We start from the raw sequence: 15,844 nt of genomic DNA on the forward strand, positions 1-15,844 counted from the left end.
TAATAAATACTAAATAATTTATTATTTAACAATCCATCCCTCGTAATTATTCATTCCCCCCGCCCTTCTTTTATTTGATGGAGAGGAGCTTGGCTCCTTAGATTAACGAGGAGTTCTTCCTCAATTTATTTTGTGGCCTGCTAAAATTAAGATCGTTTAGTCATCTAATTGTAGTAAATAGATAAATGGTTCATAATATTTTTACCGAATACATCCATATTTTTTTAGTATGTAGCTATCCACATACATTTTTTTACTGCCCACACATTTTTTGTTAATTTCTGTTTTTAAATTCTCTTCAATTCATTTAATCTAATGACCGAAATTGAGAGGGGTTTGGTTGTTTTGGATGGTAACAAGGGGTGTGCGGATAGATCCACCATTTTTATACAGTCTGATAATTAAATGATCTTATATTTAAATTATTATTTATAGAAATGATTTATAATATTTATGATTGATTATAATGATCTCAATCATAAGTCTGAAGTTCCTTGAATCGATGACAAAGTGGAATGAAGAATAACTCCTCATTCATTGAATAGCCAAGTTATTTCCTTAATTTTGGGGCCTAATTCCTTATTTTCCTCATCTTCCTCTCTCTCTCTCTCTCTCTCTCTCTCTCTCTCTCTCTCTCTCTCTCTCTCTCTCTCTCTCTCTCTCCAACCACCATTTTCTCTTCACCAACTCTTTTGTTCATCTGCCTTCCCTCTTCCCTCATACCTCATGATTTCTCTCCCCAGTCTCCTCCTATTAAATTATACTTACAAGTTTTGAATACACAAAACCTTGTTTGGCTCGGATTAGGGGTTCGATCTTTGATCTGGAAAGCATGGACTCCATTGAAGAAAGTCTTCAATAGGTCCTATTCATTACCCATAACTCTTTTTTCATCTTCCCTTTCCTTCGTTCTCATTCTCCCTCTTAATCTTCCTCAGAATCATTGCAGCAGCAAATTCACCGCCGCCACCGCTGATACGATGTTAAGAGAGAGGGATCAAATGTTGTATTTTAAGCTTTGCCAGCCACTTACTTGCTCTCTCCTCTTCACTAGATTTAGCGAGGAACCGTTCACAATACTAAGTTTTTCGTTAGAATAAGAACGACCAGTCCGTTGCACTTGCTTTTGTAAGTTTTGCTAAATATTCGGTTAAAATAGCCAAAATCCCTCTTTTGGACGGCACACTTATACTTCATTATTATGAACTTCTATTAATCTTGCACTCAAACAAGAAAACTATTTATGAGAGTTTGAAGGGTTCTAATAATCTAAACGACGATGTAATCATTATCTAATAATAGAGAATGCAGTAACTAGCGTTTATATATTCTTTTGCATTTTTCAACTTGTACATTAAATATTGTGAATTTTTATTTATTTTGAACTCCTAATAAAAACACTATTCATGAGGGTTTGTAGTGTTCTAAAAATTTAAATGATGATGCACCCATCGTCAGAGCTTATAGGATGCGATCACGACCGTTTGCATATTTTTTTCACACTTGTAAATGAATTGTTATGAATTTTTTATTGTGCTTTGGAGATTAAGTATTATGGCTATTGTAGTAATTAGAACAGGTTTTTTAGTAGTTTAAAATTATCAAACTACTACTTAGTATTACGACCAAAGTAGTTTTCTTCTTCACTTGTAAGTAAGAGATGTCTTAGACTCATTTCTCGCCAAAGGTGAATTTAAACCAAATTATTATGACTATTCCAATGTGAGGCTTAGCCAATAAAAAAATTATGAAACTAACTTTTTTCTTAAGGGCTTGAAACATGTTACTCACGTGTATACTCATTAATAACGGACTCTTTATAGGTGATCTGATAACGACTCGATTAGTTATCATGTTGACTCGAAATTTGTTATTATCATACCATGTTAACGGTCATGTAAGAAATTGTTAGGTCCAATTACTCTTGTAACTTTCAGAGATAATATGATGTAAAAAGTGAAACCCCATTAGAATTATTAAAGGCTCTTTCAATAGGACAATCAATGCCCTCTTCTACCTCCTACAACCCCCTACCACCAGTTTAATGCCACATGATCCTGCCTGCCCAGCAAGCAAACCCTAGTTGGATGGGAACGAGGATCCTCTCTGGATTCTCTTTGTGAGAATCTCGGAAATTTATAAATTGTGTTCGTTTACTGTACATTGCGTTGTTAGTTTTCATCAGGTACTCTTTGTGATGTATGATGAACATATATAATTTATGGATTTCTCGAATTTTTGCAAAGAGGATCCGGAGAGGACCTCATTCGGTGATGGAGCCGTAAATACACATTGATTATTCGACCCTGACAAAATCCTTCCCAATTTCAAACCTTTTCTAATTTACTTTGTTTTTCTGGTTATTAATTCAAATAATCCAGGCCAATGTCATCACAGATACCTAGTTTTATTTACCCCATTTACCACTCCAGAAAGGGATATGAAAGAGATGAAAGTAGAACTGTTACAAATTTTACCATTCAGAGTAAATCTTTAATGCATATGCATATATGCAAAGCTCATCTGCATATAAGGATCCAGGTCAATAAACTGCCAGTTTAATTATGTCAAACACAACAGTAAAAATTCAAAGTAGTGTTAATGTTGAATATTTAGAAATGCAGTGACCATGCTCAAAATTTAAACGTTTGTGTTTACTTGGAACGAGAGAAATCATGGATCAAGGAAGGAATAATATGTATTAGAAAGCACTGAGGAAGTTAGTAATTGAAACAAAACGCAGACAATCAAATCTTCAACGCAGGAAAAACGCTAAAAAGATTACTGGAACTTGTAGCGCACGACATCCTGGATCTGTATGGAACAATCCCTACTACCAGTAATTTAACATGAGTTCAATCCATTGCTCGAAAACAACAGATACCAAGAAATCTTAACTCCTTACAAATGTTAGCTGTATAACTATAAAACCAGACAACTACAGAGAGAGCATTGCATCCACCAACATGAAATGACATCTTCCTTAAACGAGAATCTAAGATGGCATATGGACGATCCCCTTAAACACTATACAGTTCATGTGTTTGCATCCTCATCATGTCCATAAAATCTTTAGCAAGTGTACAAAAGAAACTTGAACCTTAAACTTAGGAGTGCTTCAGACCCAACGACATCATCACCAGTTTTCCTATAGGACTTGCTCTCGCCGTCCACTCTCTCACACACGCACACAGAGGTCTGCACAAGCAACATTTTGGATTCACAGGAAGTTCCTTACTATCGTAAAGCTTTTATTTGTTATCGTTCATCTTTTGGCACATAGCACATAATCTAGCATAACTGAGTGGGAACATGACAAATATATTCTACAAGGATACATTGTGCGTCTGCGGGTAATTACAAAAATATCAGTTTAGAGGGCATGACTACTAACAACCGTGACGAGAGGGTGCATGAGTGAACCCTTACTGATTGAGAGATTAAAATTAGCCAGAATAACACAATAACTTGCAGGAAAAGTGCATAGAGACTTCCATATCAAAGAAGAACTACTAACTTTACACGAATATATGTACAATTCTACAATAAAAGACACTATTTCTATTCATAAATAATTAGAATTATGTACTTCACAAGTCAGCTTCCCATACCTTGCACAAAATACAACAATCAAGTCTTGAGCAGACAAAGGCTTCAGTGTGAATTGCGAAAAGTTGATGTATTTACATCCTCTTGAACTATCATCTATTGTGTTTATCAAGTGATTGGAACCAAGATGAATTCCTTATCACCGCCACCATCTTCACGATTTCAAAACCAATAACGTAGTCAATCAACACAGGAAGCTCCGCATTGCATTTGCCACTCCATGCAGTCTGCAAAATCAAAACTACTTGCACAATCCAGTAATGCATTTTGCTGATGCTCGTAACGGCATATATAGTTCAACCCAACAAGTAGCTTACAAATAGCTGCCTCTGTCTTCTCTCGATCAGCAAAATACAATGTCTGAAGCAGAAGAACATTTGTCCGCGTAAAAATCTGCGTTTGCTCAAAATTGCGCTCACTCTGCCATCTGATCATGTTGTGCGCCAATGGGGCGAGCCACCTCAAAATCCCGTCAAGGGTGTCCTTCCAATCATGCGCAAGAGGCGCATCATATATGGCCATATTCTTGGCATAGGACTTGAGATTAGTCCTCAGACCCATCCTTAAACTCATTGGTAACATATGATACAAATCGTCCCTCGCTTCCTCGCCCACTAGATAAGGATATCGAAGCAACTTCTCTATAACAATTATGACATTTGCATAATGTAAAGCTAGAGCAGAGCCCCCCACAGTAGAAGGAGGAGTATAAACCATTAACTTACTCTTGGGACCAAACCGTGCACCATCATTCGCACCGCTACACTTGGATATAAGTTGAACATTCATTTGTACTCGATTAAAACAACCTGAATGGTACGGAAACTCTCTCTTCAAACCACCATTTGCAACACTGCAACCCGAAATTTGGCTACTCCTGTCATCATAATTACCAGCACCACCATAATCATCATCAACTGTACCGCTCACTCTTAGGCAGTCCATGAAAATCCTCCCGGGGCTTGCTCCACACAGAAAATTCAAATCCTCAGCTCGAAACGCTGCCAATTCTCCTCTCCTCGAATCAAACTGAGGCTTAAAGGATGGCCCCTTTTTCAACACCACGGCTTTCTCAACTGGACCCGAATGCAACCCATTTTTCCTACTAGCAACCCTCTTCAATGGCTCAGAAGCCACCTGAGAAACCCTCCTCACATCAGTCTGACCGGACACCGGAGGAGGTGAAGCTCCACCAATCATCCCAACACGGTCCTTGCACAAAACAGAGTCACCAAAAACAGCCTGAATTGTGGCGAAAATCGTACAGACCGTCCTGGCCAGCAATTCCACAACTTTATCATACGTTTGGTTCCAAAGAGAGACATCCTTGAGATGCTTGACATCCTGCTTCTGCCAAACGAGCTTCTGCTCAAAAGCCCTTTTGCTCTCCTCGTGCTGATTGTTCTGAAACTTCTTGGTGGCTTGTTCCAACTCATTCAAAACCTCCATTTCGCTGTACAAATTCGAAGTTGCACTCACATACCTCTCCATTTTTCTCACCATGCCCTCCATGTCTTTTACCAAAAACCCCAACTCCTTCACATCGATAACCCCATTAACGAGGTCGGCATAGACATGCTCGAACCCCTGCAGAGCCGGCTCGACGCACCGCTTTCCGAGCCTCCCCACGACGCCAGCGACCCCGTTCAGCTCCTCCAGTTTCTCCGCCATGGCGAGCTCGAGAAGATAGGCCTCGTCGGCAGAGACCAGGTTGAGCACTCCCTCGGACTTCAAGATCTCGTTTTTGAGCTTCGAGATCTCGGAGTCGGTAAGGGACTTGTGGAGGTGGACGGTCTTGGACATGACATTGGCGACCTCGAAGGAGAGAATGCCGACGGTCTGCTTCTGAGTTTTGGCGGCGGCGGCGGGTTGGGATTTGGGGACTGATGATTTCTTCGAAGGATGAAGAAGAAGAGCGTGCTTGAGATTGGAGCTTACCTGGTTACCCATCTTCAAAATCCAAGGCTCTGCAACCATTGCTGCGAAGATCTGGAGCTCAAAGCAACTGGGTCGGGCCAAAACTCCGGGAGAAACCCGCTTTCATGCGTGAAATCTGGGTACCCTTTTGAGCTTGCGGGCTATGGCGGTGATTGCAAGGTCAGATTTTAGCGGCCAAAGCTGGAAGAGAGGAAGGAAAGCAGAGAGGGGTTGGAGTGTTTTGGGCGTGCGGAGCAATTGATTGGAGGGAAAAGAGAGTGAGGGAATCAAATGAAGCAGTGGCTTGTTGGAGGCAGCGTTTGCGAGACGCTTATTGTTTTTGTTGCAGAATTGCAATTGGTAGGTTTTTAAAGTGGTGGAAATTTTCAAAACATTTCAAGGTGGGTCTGACTCTAGCTTTCTACAGTTTTTTGGGTTTTGAATTTGTTTGTACCTTCCGTTTTATTCTGGAAAATTTAATTAGATCATCCTCAATAGGAGTTTTATCCTCCATGGGGTTACTATATTTCTAACCTTAGCGAAAAATTTTATCTTCAATGAGTCGGAAAATGGGGCTAGATCCACCATTGGGGCTTGCAATTTCATTTCTTGGGTAGCATAAAATCGGGCTACATTTAGACAAAAAAAACAGTGGATCCCATAAAAAAGTAGGAACCCATGTGAGCAAAATTCAATCACTCTCCCTCCACTTACAAATACACTTATACTCTCCTTTTATTATTTAATTCTTTTTTCTTACTTATTTTTCTTGCAATTTGGCTAATTAATGATGGGGTGCTATCCGTGCTATCCACACACTCCATTTTACTTCTCACATACCCCTTGATAATTTATGTCTGTTGATATTCTTTAATTCATCCGATCTGACGACTGAAAATTAAAAAGGTGTGTGAGAAGTAAAATGTGGTGTGTAGATATCACACCCCTTAATGATTATTTTAAATTTCATAAGAATTAAAATTTCAAATTGATTTAACATTCATGTGCATTGATAGGTGAAATTTTCAAATATTTTTTTCTCAAAAGTGTTTGATACTAATTTATCAATTGGTGCTAGGTAAATTGTTGTGTTATACATGAAAATCAAATTATTTTAGAAGGCAAAGTGGAGGTTTGATTCTTTTCAACGGATGAGATTGAGATAAGGGAATCTAATCTAACGAACAATTCATAAGTAATGAAATCTAACTTTGTCACAATTTGAACTTTCTAGGTTGAAGGGTTCATAAAAAAAAAATTAATATAGCACATCCAAAAATCAACTTAAGAAAAGCTAACACACAAAAAAAATAAAAAATCATCACTCAATCAAATTACTATATAAATATAAATATATATATAGCCCCATACAGAACCCAAAAGACGTAGCCCCTCATTGGGAGAGATTCTTTTATAAAGCCTCAAAGATTCCTCAGAGCTCTAAAATGGGTTATATCCACCACTTTTCCAGCCCCATATAGAGCCCCTCACTAGGGATGCTCTTAGATATTCAAAACCATCTCTAATTGTCACTTACTAGAAATAGATATTCATCTTTACTTGTGAGTGAGAAGTTTTATGTTTGATTCTCGCTAAAAACAAATTTGAACCATATTATTGCTAGCTTATTGTGAAAATAAGCTCACCCCCTCTCTATAGTATCATTTGGTAAAAAAAAAACATCTTTATTTGCACAGCTTTATTTTGATGCCTAGTTTTTTTTTTTTTTTTTTTTTTTTTTAAACAAATGGTTTTGTTAGATTAAAAATTAAATTAGCCATCAAAGGGGCTCAAACTCACATCATCATCCAAGTGCTCAACTCCTTTCCACCACTGTGGTAAAGCGTCATTTACCTTTTTATATGCCTAGTTTTAAATCAAGAGTAATATCGAGTCTCTGCAGCGTGGTCAGTTTTAGTGTTTAATTGAAAGTTTTTTAATTTTTATTTTGTAAATCAATTTTGTGTGGACTTTTGAATTTGAGTAATGTTAGGGAGACTAATCAAATAACATGTCACCAATAAGAAACAAGCATGTTAACCGGCACTTAATTAATAATTCAATCATCTACAACCACATCATTTAGTTTGCAAATTAAATTTAAAAAATTTCATCTCCCACATCACTCTTTGAATTTAGAATCTCCTTTAACGTTGAAAAGAAAGATAATGTTAGACTAATAGTTTATTTGTCCGTTATTGGACGAACAAATGAATTCTAAGTAACGTGGCATGTACATGTTACTTGTCATGTTAGATGGTACACTAATATAATACAAAATATTTCTGTAGCATTTTTCATACAATAAAATGAATCCAAGTCAACAACTAATGATTTGAGTAAGTTTACTTTTTCTGGGTTTCATATTGAATTATTAAGGAACAATAAGGGAGGCGATTTTGACTTGAGATTTCTTTTTAGTCTGAGAATGAAGCAACTAACCCATTCCCACCACCGCCCTTTAGAGCAGTTTCACTGTTGCTAAGGTCCTCTCGGGCTATTCACTATTTAATCCATTCACTGAACAATAACTGTCCTTAATGAACAGCAATTGCATTTTGCATCTCCATCCCTACATTGAATAGCCCTGGCAATAGGCAATAAAATATTAGTATTTTTTTAATTTTTTTTACTTTTTTTTTACTTTTTTTATTAATTTTTAAATTTTTTTATTACTTTATTACTTTTTTCATTAATTTTTTACATTTTTTTATATTTTTTATTAATATTTTATATTTTTATTAATTTTACATTGTGACTGACGTCGCCCTGACGTCAGCTTTCTATCACGTTGCCTTCGGGCTCTCGGGCTGGCAACTTGTGCCGAGCCTCTCGAGGGCTCCATTGCCAGCACACGCTGGACCATCCACCTCGGGCTATCTGGCCCTGTTCCAAAGCCAGTCTACTGGGTAATAGCCCACTGTGGAACTACTCTTAAGTTCTCTGACTTCATATCCAAGTATTCATATTTTACATATTTATTAAATAAAATTATTGACGGAATTTTAACAGAAATTTTTTATTGATATGCAGTGGTCAATTTTATTGACGAATTTGGCTAAAAAGCCTTCATCAAATGGTTGGCAAACTGGCTTGCAATTTGCATGTGCATCTTCTAGATAGATTCCAATGAGCTCAACTGTCAAATTTGCCTAATATGTTGGATCTTCTAATTTTGGTGGAGAGCTGGAGAATTTAAGAACAAAAGCTTATATTAATGGAGAAATTGGTTAAAAAGTAGGGCATGAATGGTGGTGGGTCCAGTTCTTTGGTGATGATTTATGAGATGATTTATGAATATATACTTTTTAGCTTGCAAGTTTGGTGTTTAGCTACAATTTAATTGAGATTTAGGTATTAGTATTTCCTGCTCCTCTAGTAATCTTTTTGATTGGCACAGCGGAGCTACTTGACCTTAATTAACAAGCGTAGAAAGGCAGACATAATCACATTTGTTACAACATATCTAAAGAAAGTTAAGATTTCACCATAAAATTAATTGACAATCGAGAAGTAGTCCAACCTCTTATAAGCTCTTATAAAGTTTATTCTTTCACTGACATGAAATTCTTTTACTTTCACATTCTCATACGTCGCTTCACGTGTGGAGAATTTTTAAGCCAAACACGAGGATAACACTTATTGGGTAACGTGGAGCACAAGTAGTCATTGGGCTTCACACGTGAGTCAACCTAACTTGATACCATAAAGAAAGTTAAAGTCACACCATAAAATTAATTGGCAATATAAGAAGTAACATAACCTCTTATAAGCTTTTACAAAGTTTTATCTTTCTTTCACCAATATGAGAGTCTTTTACCTTCGTAACCTTACAATATGTTTTTTCCTTATGCAGTCAAGTTCGACATTTCTTTTGTCGTAATTTTGATTAGTCCATTTCTTTTTTCATAATTTTGATTAGTCCAAATTAAAAATTACTTAAAAAATTATGAAACAAATTTAGGATGAGATGGAACTCCTCCATGTACAACAACAAAAAGGAGGAAAATATGTGCTATGTAAAATGAAACACACAAATATAGGAGATGATTTTCACTTACATTTTTGAATTTATGATTATCGATGAAATAGATTAAACAAAAATAACTAACATAATTTAACAGGGATTTGTAAGAAAAGGAAAGAGGGTACGCTTATCATTTTTTTTCCCACACAATATATATAAGGCCCTTTATTTAAAGGGATCTCAAATTTTTGGAAAAAATAGGGATTAGATGTGGGGTCTACTCTACATCGAACTTCAACAATCCAAACTATTGATTTTGTAAGTCTCGATTCATAGATCATCCTTGCACAAATTCAATTCAATCCGAAACTATTTAGCTATTTAATTATCAAATAAAATTTTCATTGTTTCTTTTATAACAAAATATTTGTTAATTTTTTTGAACTCAATTTGGTGTCTTATATATTTTTTTGATTTGGCTAATATTTTGTAAGGATAATTTATGACGTATAACATGAAAAATAGACGGTTTAGATCGTTAAAATTCGATGTTGTGTAGACCCCACAACTAATTCCTATTTTTGTAAAAAAAAAAATAGCAATCCCTTCTTTTAAAGGTTCTCTCTCTCTCTCTCTCTCTCTCTCTCTCTCTCTCTCTCTCTCTCTCTCTCTCTCTCTACACACACACACATGTATGTATGTATGCATGCATGCATGCATGTATCCTCTGTCCTTTTCAAACACATAGGCTTGCAGCTTGCACTACGTGACTTCTGATTTGGATTTAGATTGTTTACTAATTTTGTGGAAAAAGATGTCCATGAACGAAAACTTGACTGGAGTGATAAAGGGCATCTGTCAAAAGTTGATCATATTATTTTGGCTTTCTACTTTCTGGGAGAATTTAGCACGTTACTAACTGTACACTTGCGTGTAATAGTGTAATCGTAGAGTTAAATTTTTGTCGCAATGAAAACGTAAAGAAAATCTCCATACATTGTCTCCAAGACAAAATGCACTCAGTACATTTTATTTTTAACATGTTACATGTAACATATTCTTTATGTCAATACAAAACCCTAAATTCCTTGTGAACAAATATAAAATGAACATGGGTCGTCTCCCCTGTCTCAATTCTTTTGGGATCAATATCAGAATTGAATGAAAAGGAAACAAAAAAAAAAAAAAGAGAGAGAGAGAATTTACCAGATGTTTGAGTTAATATTTAATATTGGGCTTTATGATAATGAGGCCCAAGGACGCCAAAGCAAATGGAAGCTTGCATGAAGCCTAGTTGGTAGGCCCGAAGCAAATTGAAGCCATTACAGCTAAGGCATAGACCATGTGCCTATGATTGAAGTAATAGATGACAAAGACCAACTCACCACCAGCCAAAAAAGTACTTTCTAATGGCATGACAAGTAAATAGATGATGACTCACTGCCCTCCGAAAATCATTGGCTAAAAGCAAAGCCAAGATAGTTAAGCCAAATTGTCTATAAAAGGAAAAAGGGACACCAGAGACAAACACACTCAACCAACCAATCAAAGACATACAAACTCTGCTCTCAAGTCAATTCGTAGCTAGAAAGCTGAAACTTGTCCAGATTCAGTCCTTTTAGCTATAGTTTTCCCAAGAAAAACCATCTTTTGTATGTAAAAGCTCTGCTACCTTCCCTTAGTGTTGTAGTATCGATTCCCTCATGTAAAACCTATTTACTTTTCATCCCTTTTAGACACAAACCTCTATAAACACAAAGAGAAGTGGGTGCAAGAAGTTCAACCTTGCCCGACAAGGTTAAATATTGCCCGAGTCTTCTTTTTTTGTATTTTTATTTAGTAGATCTGTCATTTAACATACTTTCCTTCATGTATCTAAGTCATTTCCAACTATTTTCTACTTAAGAGTTTCATTTGTATTCTAATTTGGTTAAGTCATTAAAAGTAAATTGTGATCGAGAAAGTGGTTGAAAGGGCCTTGAACTCCCTTGGTTTTGGACATACAAGATTATGAACTAAAAATCCTTATTTACAAGGCAAGAAAAAGAACTTAATGCAGACTTAACCCATCTGCGACAATTATTTGATAAACAAGAAGTTTAAGTAACTTGGGGTGCAAATAATCAACTTAATTCATTTCTATTCAACAATCTATTATACAAAGATAACATTGGCACGCTCAGATCTCTGTTAGCTTTGATTGCACAAGCCTCAAGGCTTACACCAAAGGCCTCACAAAGGCACCTTTCAAACTAACTGCTAACTGCCACCTATGTGAGGAGATGTGCGAGGGACCAGACCTCAGAGGTCCTGCCTGAACACCAGAGGCATAGGCACTCAATGCCTCCACCCTCCTTGAGTCCCTTCGTCACTGCTGGTGCATCATTGAATGTATACACTCATTCATCAATATATCACATTAACATATTGTGTGTCACTATTTTTCATAGTGATGCAGAGTGTATACATCCAAAGATGAAGCAAAATCTCTCTCTCTCTCTCTCTCTCTCTCTCCCAAAAAAACAAAAAAACAAAAAGAGCCAGTTGAACTATTTGTAGAATTGATAAATTTGCTCTCTCTCTTTTTTTTTCAAATCTTGTTTCAGGTTGATGGATACGATAATTTTTAAATCTTACCGTAACTAATAAATTAATCTTGTAACCACCACAGAGTAGTCAAGTGGTCGGGAAAGAAATCTAAATTCGTATTTCACACAACACATTTGATCCCTGCCGCTTGTGAATCGCACGATGGTGACTAGAGAGAAGTTAAAATGCCTTTATGAGTCTTCTCTTCCCCCAAAAGAATGAACAGTCATAGCAAAGCCATCAATTGGTCTTATATATATATATATAAAAGAAAAAAAAAAGAAAAAGAAAAGGACTAATAAATCTTGCAGGTACAGTGTTCTGAAGCCATCTAAAATTGCCGAGTCCAAACCCTAAAATCATGTGGAAGACAGTTCCGTTTTGCTGGTTGGCAATGCAATTCATATGGAGATCACGTGATGTCGGAAGAATTAAACAGCTAGCTAAGCTTATAGAAAACCCCATTTTCCTACCACCAATCAGATTTATATTAGATTAGAAACAATTAACATGTGGCTCCAATGTGATCTAATGTGGTGCCCCATTTGGTTTGTGCCTCTGCGATCTGTGAGTGCAGTATAACAATGCATGCCTTTTCACTTTGTCTAAAGCTTCTAGACCTTCTCCAATGGCTTCAAAGTCTGACCAACACAAACTTGTTCTAGAAGGGAATCTGTTCTCTTTTCTTTTCCTTCTTTTTCACATAGATCATGGTAATTAGACTAGAAATTGCTCATCAGTTAAAGGGCACAAAAAAGGCTTGCAGTTAGAGGATTAGAGAGAGGTTCACTGCTATTGTAGTATCCTATGCTAATGATATAAATGTTTGTATAATTTTTTGTTCACATGACGTTGTATATATATCATTGACACAAAATGTCACAATACCAGTGTAATCGTGTCATATAAGTAGTGTCTCCTTACTTCATCATTAATTTTGCGTCTCTTTACCAGCTTTAACTATCATTTTAGACCCTTATCATGGATTTATGTTCCTTTTGTTACCCAAGATTATTATGCAAAACAAAAGCGCATGCATCAAATGGCAAAGAGCCGACTAAGAACATTAGAATCTTTGATATACTTGATTAGCTTTTAACTTTATCAGTGCAAGACAAATGAAGAAATTGGCTGCTTGATTAGCAAAAGAAATGCTCTTTTTAGTCAAATACTTTCTGCTAGTGCGCTGGTATGCATTTGTAGCATCACTCTGTCTAATCACTAGTTCAAACGCAATTTGCATATGCTCTTCCAATTTCACACGACAAAAATAAGCTAGTTGCATTGCATGCATGCATGATGCAACGATAAATGCCAAAGGGAATCAACCAATTTTAGCCTTCAATTGCATCAACGGTTGGGAACCGTTCATTCACACAAGAAAAACTAAACTTACAACGGAAATGACATGGTGATTGTGGAGCCAAAAATAATCAAGACAATTATGGAGGCGATTCGTGGACTTTTGGGTAAAGAAGACAAATTACCCTCGAGGCACACCGGGATTCCCACGCACATGCAACGGACAATAACGGCTCAATCGAGGTCAAAAGTGATCAAAATGGTATTTTGTTCAAAACCCTCTCATCACTCCTCATCAAATCCTTATCCACGAGGTAACTCCCAGTTATTCTTTTTCAAATTGGGATTAATTACCAAATTAATTGTAAGATATTATTTGACATAATATCTTGCAATTATATTCAAAATACCACCATAAGTGGCCGGTCCCTATTTCTCCAAATAGAGCCGGCCACACCCCTATATATGTATATATAGCCCCATCTTCACACCAAAATGCAAGTTCATTCTCTCCCAAAAATTCTCTAAACACTTTCTCTCTCAAATTCTAACTTTGGCATCGGAGATTCTTCGGCTAAAGCCCCCCTCTCCATTCATCGTGGGCGCGTGAAGATGAAAATTTGAATCTGCAGTGACAGTATCTCAAGTCAATCATGAACTTTCATGTATTTTAACTTTCTAATTTGCTAGCAATGAGTGATTGACAATATGATATTATTGCAACATGCATTCACACATTCCATATGTCTTCTCCATTCGTGCGTATGAGCGATTTACCCGAGCACAACACTCGGCGACATGTGCCGGTGACATTCAAACGTGGGGTGGCCTGCCTAACCAATCCCACTCTTAGAAAATAGCATGTGTCTTATCACGTGGAGTGCTAAAAGAAAGGTCAAAAAGAGAAAAACCCACAAAAGGGGTTGACGATTTTGTAATGATCGAAGCTTTCGCGCCATTTGCATGTAAGTTTGTGTTTGGAGTCACTTTGTTGTGGAGAATATAGGAGTGGGCTGCCTCTTCAACTTTTGCCCCACAAATTATGTATTTGGCTCACTTTTTCGGTTCTTTTAACGCGTCTAATATGTGTGAAATTATATAAATATCGAATGTCACTTTCATGGAGGAGGTGTCCTAGTGTTGATAGCTAACTACACTATTTTTGTGTTGATTTTTTTAGGCTTTTTTTTTGACAATGAACTCAATTTGTTTGATTATTGATCTGTAAACAACTCCATGAGAATCAATCAAGATCTAATCTTTTTGTATTTTACTACTTGTTTTTTTATGAGAGAGGCTTGGCTCCTTAAGATTGAGGAGGAGTTCCTCCTCAAGGTACTTTTTAATCGATTTATGAAATTTCGTGCTAATGATCAGAACTATTCATAAAATAAATCATTCTGTAAAGATAATATATGCAAAAATTCAATTAAAAATAAGTAATTTTAGTCAATTAACTGAAGCAAATAGATAGACGGTTCATAATTATTTTACCAAATCTTGCATTTGTTTTTATATCTCATTAGGCCCATCTAATCTCTAATTAGTTGTCTCGTCTCCTTTTTCATGTTTTCTTCTTTCACAAGTTTTAAATTACTGAAAAGAAAAAGAAAACCAAAGAGAGAAAATGTCATTATGGCATAACTCCATCCGTCGGTGCTCTTGCCTATACGATAAGGTAAAAAGTTAGTGACAAAAATTCACCAATGTGAGAGAGGGATTGTCTTAGTTATATTGGGTATTGATGGTTGAACTTCCTCTAGTCAAGTGAAACCAAATACGTAAAAAACGTCTCGCGTTTTTGTGAGAGATGCTTTCCAACGAATTATGCGATTTGGTTATCGATGTGGTGGGGTTATTGATGAACCTCTATTTCATTGTTCCGCACATATAATAAGTTGAGCTTAAGCAAATTAAACATGTTTATCATGAAGCTAATTTTATTGTTGAGTCGTCGGTGAATTCAGATTCTGGCTTAGTCCAGCCTCTGAGAGTAAATTTGTGTTTAAACAACTTTGACAATAGTGGGTTGATTTGACCCTTTTTTTCTCGACAAAAAAGTCAGAATGATCAACCAATAGCCTTGTATCTTGGGTTGGTCATGGGCCAATAATGTTATTTTGGGTCGGCCCAACATAATGAATAAACTACTCGGAGTTTTTGTAGCCTCACTATATGTTATAGTTAAGTAACAAGAGTTTGGTAGCCTCACTATATGTGAGTTTTGTCGATGTGAGGTTGATTTGGTAGTTTCACAATCGAAGTACTAAGAGGGGCATTGTTTGAGTATATTACATTGGATTCACTAATAAATGGTATTTGGGGATCATAAGGCGATATGAATTCACAATGTCCTGTCTTTGTTTACAATCTATAGACAGAAGTAAGAGAGTTTTATTTCTCACATGATCTTGCAACAATAAATGCTTTGTTTTCTATGGGTATTTCTCCTCTTTTGTA

General features: G+C 36.4%; 1 protein-coding gene across 1 annotated transcript; it reads right to left on the reverse strand.

Moving 5' to 3' along the window:
* Positions 1-2,809: 2,809 nt before the first annotated feature.
* Positions 2,810-5,836, reverse strand: LOC137731800 (protein PSK SIMULATOR 3). Its single transcript, XM_068471022.2, has 2 exons — positions 3,612-5,836; positions 2,810-3,198 (listed from the first exon to the last, which is right to left on the reverse strand). The coding sequence occupies exon 1, from the start codon at positions 5,584-5,586 to the stop codon at positions 3,790-3,792; it is 1,797 nt and encodes a 598-aa protein (XP_068327123.2). The 5' UTR covers positions 5,587-5,836; the 3' UTR covers positions 2,810-3,198; positions 3,612-3,789.
* Between the last annotated feature and the right edge of the window lie 10,008 nt (positions 5,837-15,844).

The sequence above is a fragment of the Pyrus communis genome, chromosome 16, assembly GCF_041283825.1.
Source record: "Pyrus communis isolate YQ-2024b chromosome 16, ASM4128382v1, whole genome shotgun sequence".
Taxonomy (NCBI): Eukaryota; Viridiplantae; Streptophyta; class Magnoliopsida; order Rosales; family Rosaceae; genus Pyrus; species Pyrus communis.

Excerpts from the sequence above, each read along its gene's own strand:
- LOC137731800 (XM_068471022.2), bottom strand. The coding sequence starts at position 5,586 with ATGGTTGCAGAGCCTTGGATTTTGAAGATGGGTAACCAGGTAAGCTCC.